Source organism: Thunnus maccoyii, chromosome 12, assembly GCF_910596095.1.
Source record: "Thunnus maccoyii chromosome 12, fThuMac1.1, whole genome shotgun sequence".
Taxonomy (NCBI): Eukaryota; Metazoa; Chordata; class Actinopteri; order Scombriformes; family Scombridae; genus Thunnus; species Thunnus maccoyii.
This window is the reverse complement of record NC_056544.1, coordinates 20,176,665-20,189,786: the sequence shown is the minus strand read 5'-3', so window position 1 is coordinate 20,189,786 and position 13,122 is coordinate 20,176,665. Positions and strand designations below refer to the sequence as shown.

The window sequence follows — 13,122 nt, the reverse complement described above, 5'->3', positions numbered from 1 at the left end:
ATGAATCTGCTGATTATTTACTCGCTTATTCCATTAATCATTTAGTTGATAAAATGTCAGAAAACTGTGAAAAATGCCAACTATTACAACTTCTTAAAGTCAAGTTAATTACTTAAATGCGTTTGAGTAGTGGCATTTCATATGGATTTGAATGTAAATTTAAAAACAAATGTGTATTTTTTACTTTAAAAATCTGTTTTTCAATATTCATCCACTTTCAATGAATTCAAAAACAGCTTCAAAATGTATATTTTATATATTTTTTTCAATTTTGGAAACTGTGTTTAACCTTTCAAAGGCTCAGAAGTCTATTCAAAACCAGTCACATATTTTAATTTCAGTTGTCACATTCGCAAAACATTTTTGACATTCAAAAACAACTTTGAACACCTGAATATGTGACAGGTGCGTCGGAGGAAGGTGCCACTTGAAAACAATGAGAAGAACTCCCTGACATACCTGATGAAGGTCAGACAGACCGAAACATTGTGATTTGATAAATATTCAGCAGTAAGCAAGACAGTGTGGGGGAGTTCTTCTCATTTTCAACTTCAGAATACACACACACACACAATTTCAAATCATATTAGTTTATTTAATTCACTTCACTAGTGGCACAAATGTAACCTATAATAAATAATATTTTGTGCCCTTGTGTTAAAGAACAAACTGTACTTCCAGCGGCATTGTTCATTTGCTTTTGCTGACGTGTAAATGTGAGAATGAAGTTTTCCAGGGCCATAGAGGAAATAAAACGTCTCACTACATTATATGTTTCATCTTACTTGAGGAGCTCATAGTTCTTCTCATTCAGGCGGACGGCGTTCTCGCGCCAGAACTTCTCAGACTTGTGCACGGGGCTCCATTCCAGGCGGCCGGACTTGAGTTCAGAGCTGTACTCATCAAATGAACTGTTGATAAAAAAAAAAAGAGAGAAAAAGGTTAAAGAGGATAGTCCTAGGATCACCACTGTTATTCATCTTACTGCAAAGATAATGCCGCTACCTCTCAACCCACCTATTGTCAAGAGAATTGATTCGAGGGGTACGGTATATGGTCAAGTGGAACACATTTCAAGTACAGAGAATATCTAGTGGTCATCCATGCGTGTAATCAATACAAATCAACAGAAACATGTCTTTGGAAAAATGTGCCCCTTTCATATACAGCACTGTGTTCAATCATTTCTATACCACATTACACACAGTTCTCTCTGTGACGCAGATACTTATCACTCACAACGATTGGTTTTGCTAAACCATGAGTGATTTCTTATTATTCATGAAATAGAGTCCACCAGGTACCTAAGATCCTGCACACTCTCTCCCAGCCTCTCCAGCAGGAACTTGATGTCCTCGGTGATGTCCTCGTCATCGTACTTCTGCTGCTCAAGGTTCTCGAGCTGCTTCAGCACCTTGCACTGAATCATAGCCAGAGCGTACTCCTGACGAGTCTCCCTCTCAGCAGACTTCTCCAGAAGATTCTGTGATCAGACAACAGTGGTGTGAATATCATGCCATATGCTAATAGATGCATGTGTATGAATTACTTGACTCATATGTGAGCAGTTAATTAGCAAATTCAAAACACTCACAATCTGAGAGAATATACTTATTCATACCAAATGAATGAATAAATTGAGATACTTAAAAGTGCTGAAACCCTTAGTCAATTAATTGATTGACAGAAAATTATTCAACAACAATTTTGATAATTGTTTTGAGTTATTTATCAAGCAAAAAATGCCAGACATTCATTGGTTACAGCCAAATGTGAGGATTTGCAGCTTTTCTTGCTTTTATTATATTGTATATTAAATGTCTTTTAGATTTTAGACAGTTAACTGGACAAGCAAGCAATCTGATAGCACTACCTTGAGCTCTGCAAAATTGTGATGAGCATTTTTCACTATTTCTCACATTTTATAGACAATATAATTAATTGATTAATAGAAAACAATCTGCAGGTTAACTGATAATGACAAGTTGTAGGTGACAAATAAATAAAATAAAAATAAAGAATAAATAAATGATTGATACGCCTCTTCATAAAGGATCATTTTTTTCTTTCTTTTTTTTTACCAGTTTCATGTTAAATAATATAAGCAAACAAAGATAATAAATAAGTCATATGAAGACAGACACAGTAAGATGATGTGAAATCGGTCAGTCGTCAGAGAGGTAGCTATAATATTTTGGGGTGTATTAGAATGTTGTCAATCAATGAGCAGAACTGCTCTACACAGCATTACTGGATTTTTCTTTGACACTTGAGTTAATGTGATGATGTACCTTAATTTGTCTGGTATTAGCCAAAAAACAGACATTCTTGTCTGGTTATTTTATTCAAAACAGTTTAATTGCTTTTCCATAATAATTGAAATAACAATAAAAAAACTACATATACATTAACTAAGAATTTCCTTAAATAGCATTATTAAAGTAAGAATTTCTTTCGTGGTGGATACAACATTTCAGAGTTAACCTCTTAAACCAGGGTTCAGGTTCAGGAGTTCTGAGTGAGTTGTGACGGGGATGAGTGCGGCTTTACACTGCAACAAGAACACAATGTTCAAGTGTCATAAAATCTTTTATGAAGGAAGATCTTTGGACAAACTTTCAGGAACTCAGTCTTGCCATAATGGAGAGAAAATTTTGGTGGCGAAATTATGGAGTGATACATAGGAAAAGTGGCTTCAGCGGTCGCCCTGATAGAGAAAAATGCACTCTATACTCTGATTAGACCCTTTCAGCCTCCGTTCAGAGCATAGCTACACCTAACGACAAATATGATTTTTTTTTCCAATAAAGAACCTGTGATGAGTTCACATCATCCCTATCAAGTCACAGCAAATGTTAAGAGCCTGCTTGCCTTTGAAGGCATAAGGCTAAAAGATATTTCATTTCTATTCTGGAGCCTAACTGAATATGGTTTTCAAAGTATGAAACATCTTTTAGTACCAGAGTTAGGATAGGGTGAACACATCGCAAATACGGCAGTACTGCCTTTGAGGATGTGTTCAAGGACTTCCAGATGGTCAGGATAATTCAAGTCACGTTACTATTCCCATGTGGTGAGCAGGATAATTTACATAATTAGGACATTTGGGAAAAATAGCAACACTGAGAACAATATTTTTAATGTTTTTCAAGAAGGATTTTGTAAAAAGGGAAAATTCTACTAGAATGTGACAATCCTAATTTCCTCATTTCCTGCATGACACAAAATCAGGAGCCCTTGAGTATCAACAAAACACTTCTCCATTTGTTGATGAGTAACAATGTTTTTTTTTAACACGTACACCGTAAGGTAAGTTGAACGACTCTTGGGAACACCCATTTCACGTCAAGACATTTCAGGGTCTCCCTTCACTGCCCACCATTGCTTTTAATTAGCTGCAATATAGCAGTCACACTGAGCTACAAACTTCCCTGTCCAATTAAAAACTGAGCCCCTTTCCTTAACGGGTGCACTCACAGACGCTTGATGTGACAGCGCTGCTGGTATGAGAGGTGTTACGAATGAGCTTTGGGGGGAATTCAAAGTAAGAACACATGCAGTCCATTGAGGCAAACATAATATTGTACTACATATTCCCTAAAATCTATTTCAGGAAACAAAAAGACACTAGCAAGGTAGTCCATCAGAAACACAGATGCCCATTTTCTGAGGTTACAAGACAACAGTATAATACTGATGAAAACGGGTTGACAGAGACGTACAAGCCGCCTAAAATGTCTTTCTCCAGGCTGGGTTTGAAAATAGCCAACTTTCCTCCAGTGTTATATGAGCTCAAACTCATGTTTCAATCATGTAATCAATGCCATTTACTACACCACTGTGCTCTGGGCAAGGTGAGGCTGTCCGGTGTTGCCGGGTTGGACAAAGCCTGAAGATCACTGAAGCTTTTCATTTAAAAATCCATATTTATGCTGTAATTCATAGATTTGACATGAATATTTTTATATGTATTCAATATAGTGCGAGCTGAGGGTGGCCAGGTACTGTAGGCTGCCAACTAGACAAATGCAGTGTTCCTATTGATTTTGAAAGCACTTACTGTGAGCTGATTTGGACAAAACCATTTGCAAAGTGAATTTAATGTAATGCAAAGCATGGTGTTACAGTGGAGACTTATTATTGTCAGCAAAAATGTCAGCAAATATCATCTGGATAAAATATGTAATCATTTGGGACTACTTTAAATTTTCCAAATACTTAGCCTTCTGAAGACCTGAAGTTATCACATTGATTTTTAATGTTTTCCCCAGATGTTTCGACCTGTGTTGCAGCCCTGCCAGACTCACTAACTTGCTTGCTTACAGAGTGCCTGAGCATGGGGAGATAAATGGGGCCTTTCCCATTCATCTAATTTTGTCTTTGCTTTGTATGGGGAATTCATTACCTCACATTAACACAAAGCAGCAGAGCAAGTCCAGAAAGCAGCTCTTAGGCTGCATTCACACCAAATCCGGCAATCTGGCATTACAACGCAGGGGGCCACAATGGTGGGGGCATGATGTTTAAGGTACTGGTGAGACAATTTCCTGTTATCCAGGAAGTTGAGTTGGAGTTACAGATTGATGCATTTAAGGATTTATCAGAAGCCAAAACACGGTGCATTGGTTTGTAAAACTCACAGACACAACTCTGGAAAGTTTTCACAGCAGCAACTGTATTTATCTTTCATCGCGATAATCATGAGGTAAACAACCGAATACAGTGTTCATGTTACAAAGTAATCCACCAGGAATGTGCAGTTGCATGAATGTGATTGGCCGCCGTAGCGTGACGTCAGGTTGTGTTTTTGCAAAAGTTGAATACTGTTCAACTTCTTGCCGGACAGCCGCTGTGTGGTCCCCACTCTCGCAGTGTAAATGCACTGCCTGCATTCAAATGAATGGGAGGGCCGCTGTTTTTCACGCATTGCCGGATTTAGCGCAAATGCAGCCTTAAGAGTACATTAAATATTCAAAAGATGTTTTGAGCAATCACAGCTGGAAGCTGAAAGGGCAGCATAATGAGAAATTGTATTTATGTATCTTTTATGGGCTTGGTTATTTATAGGCTGCCTCATCTGTTGTTTAAGAGCTGTCATTTCAGTTTGTTCTTGTTCTGATAAAGTATACAGCCTTAATAAACATTGAAAGTGTTGTGCAGGATTTTGAAAAATGCCCAGTGACTGTCCTATATCAGTATAAAAGTGCTGACATGAAATTGCGACCTGCAAACATTTCAACTTGATAGCTTTAAGTTTAGCCAAAAAAGAAGCACCTTCAGACAAATGAATAGGAAGAAATGGGAAGGCATTTCAGCCAGTGTGCTCAAAAGATTTTCAGTGAAAAGTAGGATTTCGGAGAAACACAGCAAGTGAGAAATTCTCCACATACCCGGAAGGCAGCCAGAATGATTCGAGTGACCTTCTCCTTGACAGACTCCTGGAGGATGTCGGACAGGGCTGGCACTACGTTGTAGCGTCTCAACTGCTCACAGAGCTGAGGACTGAAGGCCAGGAGCCAAACACAGAAGATCATCTGGTACTGGAGCTGGAAGCCACACTTGTTGCTCAGCACCGCTGTTATACTTGGATAGAAGAAAAAAATAATATAAATAAATAAAAAGTAAAATGGGACAAAAAAACAAACGCAAAGTGCCAGGAAAAAGACCCACATCTATATCTACCACCTGTTTACTAATAGAAGAGCTTTCACAGCTGTGTGCCTACATGCTGCCAATCCATTATCTCCGATGATGGTTGGGAATACAATGTTCAGACAGCCTTTAGACAACGGAAGAGCTGCTCAAAATACTGAGTACTAATGACTACAGCTAGACAGCGAATCATACATTTGCAGAAATAGCTGGTAAGTGCAGAGATGTGGATCTCATAGATGCGCAATAATTATCTGATCCAAATAAAGCAGAAAGCCTAGTTGTAAACAGCCATATCAAGAAAAGGTTTGGGACCTAGTGGAAGATGTTGTGGATCATAAATAATATGTATAAGACATTTGGGCAATCAAAATATGAAATAATGCTCTTCGCATCACATGTCTCACTCTGCTCCATCTACGTTAGATTAATGTGGCTGCACAGTAAACCACGTTCTTCTCAAGAGTGAACACTGTGAGCACTATCCTTTGTAAATATTTACTTGGGGTGATGTGAAGATATTTCTAGCATCTATCTACTAAAGGAAGGAATCTCTGCACTGCATGTCATGATCAGAGCTGTACAACCGTGCCATGAGAGAGTCGAGGGGATGACATCTCTCTTCGTTTGATAACGTTAAAAGTTAGGATTTGCTGTGGGTTTCCCGACTCATTTTAAAAAAGACAAGACAGGCTGGAAAGCTTTCTCTGAGAGAGAGAGAGAGAAAGCCTGTGAATGACAGAAATACAACATTATCTTCTGATTGTTTCACGGTGGTTAAGTTCTAAAGTACAAATAAGCAACCATCAAACACTCAGCAGGTGATTTACTGAGGAGACACATTTAATATTAATGAGCTTTGAATAAAACAAGCACACAGTGAGCTGCTCAGCTCTGTGTCTGAGTGCAGTTGGGGCTGTTTGATATCAACAATGTCACACCACAGTGGGGCGGGGCTTCTGAGCTCTGACTTGCTGTGCGGGACAAAGGCACGCACCCCGCTCAGCTAAACTGCCCAAGAAGAAAGAATGAGCGCACACAGGAGAAAAAAAAAAAAACATAGGCGGAGGCAGTAAAACTAGCAAATAGGAGCAGACATGTTTGATTGGCAGCAGAATCAACCAATAGAAGGCCATAAACTGCTTCTACGGTTCAACCTCTGTTTAGTCTCACTGGTGAAGTCTGTCTGGATTAGAATCATATAATTTTGGAAATCCTTATAATTTTAATTGATACGTTTGTCAATTGATACATACATATGTGGTCTTAAGCAATCGCCCCGTTCCAAACAGGCACGTTTTGAATGGGCACTAGTTAGGTGAAGGTGATTATATACTAATTAAAACATACTTATGAATATTATCTTCCATTTCTGCCAAGTCTGTTCCGCTAGATGCCACTAAATCTTACACACTTGTCCTTTAAAAGAAACTATTACTCACCAGTTAACTCCATCAGCCTCCACCCAGGCAAACCTATACTCATTGACCCTCAGCATCAGCTGAAGGCACCCGGCCACACACTGGACATACTGAGAGCTCTGCAAAGGACAGAAGCAAACATTTACCCACATAAGAACATGAGCCTTAGCTGTGTAATCAGGAAAGCAAGCAAAACATTAGAAGGTCAAGTACAATTAGTGCAGTTTAGAAACATGGAGTAGTTGACAAGCAGAGACAGCACATGGAAGAAGTCCAAAACTTGCATTACCATCACCTACCAAACCTGAGGCATTGCACATGCAGTCTATAGTTAGAATACATCAACACATGCTAGATCACAGACTCCAGTGGTACAAAACAGAGCAATAGCAGGGAAAAGTCTCCCATCACACCTGAGCAGAATAATGTAAATTGAGATTAGAGAGGAGGAAGCTAAGAGGAGAAAATAGATCACATTAATCTGTTAATTAAAGAGGAGTTGAATTGAAGCAAAGATGTCCAGCAAGAAGAGCAGGCAGCAGTCAAGACAGAAGAGTGGAGAAGTGGAGGTTACCTGGTTGAAAATGCAGAGGAAAAGATGATGTTCAGTTATTAGATGGCGCCTGGGTCAATAGATTTCTGAGCACACTTCTCAGAATAACCACGCTATGCTTGAAAAAGTATGTGATATAACAATGGTAGGATGCTGCTGCTGTGCAAATGCTATTCCAATTTTCCCTTATTATCCTAAGGTACAGGAAAGCTGTTGTCATGCGCTTTCAGCATTAAGGAGAAGTGGCTTATGGCATGCAATTTTGTACAGTTAAAACCAACCAGTGGCAGCAAACACCATGCTATCTAAATGGAGAATCCCTGCTGGATTTCAGTAATGTGTGTTTTTAGAGACTCAGGTCATCAGCAATCTGGAATTATTAATGAAAAACTGCGGTGCAGGAACAGGATGGGAGAGAAAAGAGGGGAAAGAAAAGATGTGAAAGTCCAGTGACAGCTGTCAGATGCCAGCTTGCACAAACCCGGCCGTTTTTTTTTTTGGAAGCGCCAGGCTGACCGGAGATGCACTTCACTCATACTCACTTCACTGGGAGAAATAGTTCCTGCTCCTGAGCCTGTTTCTGGACCTGTACCATGTAGGTTCTAATAAGAGATAAACAAAAGAAACAGGTGCAAAATTGATGACAATACATCGCTTTGAGCTGAGTTAAAGTGGCGCTGGACTACACAGTATGTACTGTAAACCCGACCACAAGGCCAATCCTGTCACAGGGGATCATCACTGATTTGTTGATTGGCTGCTGAGGAGAGAAATGATTATCGAGCATAATTTCAAGAAGCTATTGCGGCTCATGAAAACATTTTATAAACCAAGACACACTGATAAAATCATGCTTTGAGCAGAGCTGGCTGCAACATGATATTTTAGAAATACTGGTGGACAAAGCAGAAGCACAAGAGGAACTGGAAATCAATATTCAACTGTCTTATCAGCCCACTCTTTGGTGCATACGTCTGCCAAAGCAAAGCCAGCACCTACAGGGCAGCTTTCATTGGACCATCTCAAGGTATGACAAGACTGCTCAAACTCAATATGAATAAATATATTATATCAACTCAAACAAGGTTTCTCACCTTGAGCCCAAACAATAGAATTTAATCAAGAGAAAATAATATATAAAAATATAATAATAGAAAAATCAGACAATTAGACTCTTTGAAAAAGAAAATGGAATAAATTAATGAGAAAGACGCTGTCATCATGAACGAATGTTTAACTAAGAAATAATAACTCATGTCTCGATTTAAAAGAACTAAAAAGTTAATCAGTTTCTATTAAAACTAATTTACATAACAGGATGAATCTCAATGAATTAGACTTTTCCAACAGCACAACAAACACAATTTTCAAATGAACATGATCTCCTGATTTGTTAAAAATGAACATGCAATATTCATTGCACATATTATTTGAGAATAAACTCATGATTTTGGTGCCCTGTATCACCTGTCTGCAACTGCTATAGCGGTCTGTTGTTAATCAAATAAAAACAGACAGAAGATGCCATTTATTATTAAAAAAAAGGGACTGAAACATGACAATGTATTGAACAGGTCACATAGGATTAACAATATCTATTCCACATGTAGTCGATGACTTTGCACGCAGCCTTATTATCACTGAAACAACTCACTAACCACCTTTTTATTGAGATTCTTTGGAAAGCCCTTTTTACAAATCACACAAAATAAAAACTCAGATTCATGTACCTGTGAACTGAGCTGGCTTTTTATCCAGTTGAAGTAGTAGTTAAGATCGCTTCCCTCCATCAGATCACGGCCCCAGGCAGCCAGCTTGGCGATGATCCTCGCCGCCTAATATAGAAAGGAGGACATTTCAAATTCATATAGTGGTGCACCAACAGTCTGCCAAGAGTAGAAATTTAGGCCACAATAAATCACATTGAGACCACAGTTTAACAAGCAGAGATGAAAATCATGTAGAATTATTCAGCATTTGTTTTAAAAATCTAAAAATGTGTTAAGTATACATAAAGTATATTCTGAGCAATGATAATGAGACTGAACTATTTTGCTTGCAGACTGCAGTGACGTCCCTTTGCTGCTTTATGTGAGAAAGAGTACTAAGGCGAGGAGAAGCTAAAAAAAAAAAAATACAATAACTTTTTCCATTTGTAGCTCTGGCTTATAATCAAGTCTTCTATGATGCATCACAGCATCTTTAATTTAAACTCCAGGGAGAAAGGGAGAAATAAAAAAAAGGGAGTCAAGGATGAAAACTGGGCAGACTTAGATAACAAGTCCTTCGGTTTAAAATACTTTGACCAGAAACCCGACAAAAATACTGACTTAACACAAAAGATGATCTACAATGGCATCTGCGTGCAAAGACGAGGCCATGTCAACTACCTCATAAACAATTTCAGCTTGTAAAGTGCTCCTTGTGCCCGGTGATGAGGGAGGAACAAAATGTGTTCGCCAATTTTCTCCTTGACCGGGGAGAATGTGTTGAAATATCAAGACTGTAATTTAAAAGCAAGAGTCAGCATGACATTTGGATTGAGTTAAAGTGCTGTGTCACAGACTTGGGGTCACATTTTGCCCACCTGCTGGATGCCATCTGGCTGGTATTCTTAATTAAGCTGTGGGTGTCCTAACTGAGCACTCGGTTAGTCAGTCATTAGGTGGTCATCTTTTATTTGAAAAGGGTGGCAGGGAGAAATCATTACATTAATTGCCTGTTATCGAGGAAAAAGGGGGAAGGTTGCTTTGTGAGGAATTATTGATGGTTTGTTATGATTACAGGCAGTTTCACATCTGTGGAAGATTAATAGCTGTGAAAAATGTACCTTATCTGTGAAAACAAGCTCTCTGGTTCAGTGTTGTGCAAATTTAAGTATTCTGTTCAGTACACTACAATGTTTCATAGATTATGCTTAATTAACTCATTTCAGGTACTAAAAATACCAAACAGTGCAAGAGTTTTAAGCAAGGATGACAGTTGTTTCCTCATTAAGGTTAAAGCTTGCTATGCCCTTTTAATTTCAAATGTTAACATTTTTTAATTCCTCAATAGTAAAAGACTGCTTGGGCTCTGGTATTTTTTTTAGGTTTTACATGCACCAGCTAGTCTAATGTTGCAGGCACAGGTTGAATTTTGATTGGTGCATTTTACCATGCTCTGAGTAACTCACCATATGGACGGTAAAGAGGTCCTGACGATTCAGCATGGGAAGGAAGTAGGACCAGGCAGTGTTCTTCGTCTTTTTTGCGTAGTCGAAGAAGATGTTCACCCTCTGATGGTTCTCCTGAGTGACATTTGAATTAAAATCTTGAATGAGCTCTTGGATCGTAAATCTAGATTCAGAGAAATGACTGACTGCATGGATCATAAAACATCTTTAAAAGCAAAACAATATTCAATATTTCAAAGAAAAGACCTTATAAAAAGGATAATGTGAAAGTGATTCCCAAATTAGCTAAGATCTTAAATCAGTTATGAGTAATGAGAAAAAGTGCAATCACTCAATAAATTAATAACTTTCATTTCACCATTTCAAAAGTCTTGCGATTAGTGCAAGTCACTTCTCTTTTCCTCAACGACTGCTGAGATTTTTAACTTTCTGAACACGTAGGCTGGCCGTGCTCTCTGTGTTTGCAGGGAGCTTTTTGCCCCACCAGGCTTTGTCTGAACTAAACCCCATAAGGAACGAACTTGGTTCACAGCCCAAATAAATAGCAGTGCACCTTTTGAAAAGTGGAGACTGAAAGACTTTAAACTGATGCAGACTTACCATTATATCTGTTTAACAGATAAAGTAAAACTAACAAACTGTTGTCATAAAATATCTGGTATGTTCTGGAAGAAGGGAAGTCAAACGTGGGTAAAAGATTTACCATTTTTAGCTGTGATTCTAGTTTTTCTGGAGCTACTGTAAATGGTTTAACATTTATTTCAGCTACTCTGAATTTCTGTGTTTATCAATACATTCATAATTAGTGTAATAATAGATTGTTGTTTATTTATTTTATGGCAGACAGACATTGACTAAAAAAAGAAAGAAGCATTTTGTTACACTTCAGTGGAAAATTAACACTTTTTGTTTATACATATAGAATTTAGTGTCCTGTTTTTCCTTGCGATAATTACTTAAACCACTGTCAGTGTATCTAAGGCCCAGGGAGAACTTCAATATTTAATTGACAAGTATTGTTTGGTGAGGGCAAAACAATGACCTTTGGAGCATTCAAACTTTCTGACAATGGCCCTGCTATCTTCTCAAAAAGTCTATATATATATATATGTACATGCGTGTCCCATTTGTCCAAAGTCAATGGCTCTGTCTGTGTACCTGCAGAGTGTCATCAATCAGAGTCAAGATGTACTGGACTGTCTGTTCCTTGGAGATGTGGGCCATCAGGTTCAGAAAGGTCTTTGCACACTGGGTGAAAAAAAACAAAACAACAAAAAACATGTACAAACTCAGAAAAACACAGTCCACATGTATCTCCTGACAAATTGAAGAAAATGAATTTGAAAACATTCAAAAGACTAACTGAGGTTTACAAAAATGAATGAAATTGACAAGGACCTCTGATCCTAAAGCATAAGGGTGCTATCAGACCAACAACAACATTACAGAAAAACAACACAAGTGTCTACATTGTGCTGGGAATGTATTCCAGGGAATACATGGAAGATGAAAGAAAAACATCCAGTTTAAAAGCAGATGGTTTAAATCTCTGAGGATGAACTGTAAAACTCTGAACATTAACACGAAAGCAGCAGTTTCCTCTCTGTCTCACTGCTCAAATGGTAAACTGTAATTAGCACGATGTGCCAAAGCACATTATGTGCACTAGAACATGTAGACACCAACTCTGTTGGTCCAAAAGATAATGAGGGAAGAAGCCTCTTTTTTTTTTTTTTTAGCTGTAATGCCATTATTAACAACAAAGGGGCCTAAAACTTGTTCATGTAATATTCTGTCTGACTGTTTATCGCATGCAGCTGAGAAAATTAAGTAAACACACAAAAATTAAAAGCTCAGGACTACCTGATGTCCTTCATTGGTCAGAATCACTTGTTTCTCCTCAGAGTTGGCCACCTCAAACTTCTTGATGAACTCACAGTCCTCAGCAGAGATCATCTGACTCCTAGAGGAAAATTGATCAAGACATTGCAATTTTGGCATGACAGCATATGTATTATCACTTGTACTAAGTAATTTTAAACTTGTGAGTTTTAAATATGCCTACAGCAAAGCCAAGAGTGAAGCAATTTCCTTTAATAATGGAGCAAGACATACAGCATATAAGTATGCTGCTGATGCTCACATTGGAGGATTGGGCTCAGCCTTTGTCGCTAACATCCTGCTTCTAATTGCAAGGGCTATTTGCACAATAATGGCAGTAAACCTGGAAATACCACATGTTCCACTGAAGGCAAGAAATACAGCATGGATGATCCATGGAGCTGGATGGTTATAGTAGGCACATATATATATATGATATA

At 38.3% G+C, this 13,122-nt stretch overlaps 1 protein-coding gene across 1 annotated transcript in view; it reads right to left on the bottom strand.

The window, feature by feature from the left end:
* atp6v1h (ATPase H+ transporting V1 subunit H) overlaps positions 1-13,122 on the bottom strand; it is a 28,131-nt gene that overhangs the window by 13,006 nt on the left and 2,003 nt on the right. The window contains exons 3-11 of the mRNA XM_042429483.1: positions 12,665-12,764; positions 11,960-12,049; positions 10,802-10,915; positions 9,357-9,461; positions 8,169-8,228; positions 7,095-7,192; positions 5,391-5,583; positions 1,305-1,483; positions 786-911 (exon numbers count right to left, since the gene is read on the bottom strand). Coding sequence (XP_042285417.1) covers positions 786-911; positions 1,305-1,483; positions 5,391-5,583; positions 7,095-7,192; positions 8,169-8,228; positions 9,357-9,461; positions 10,802-10,915; positions 11,960-12,049; positions 12,665-12,764 — 1,065 coding nt within the window. The remainder of the gene's footprint in view (positions 1-785; positions 912-1,304; positions 1,484-5,390; positions 5,584-7,094; positions 7,193-8,168; positions 8,229-9,356; positions 9,462-10,801; positions 10,916-11,959; positions 12,050-12,664; positions 12,765-13,122) is intronic.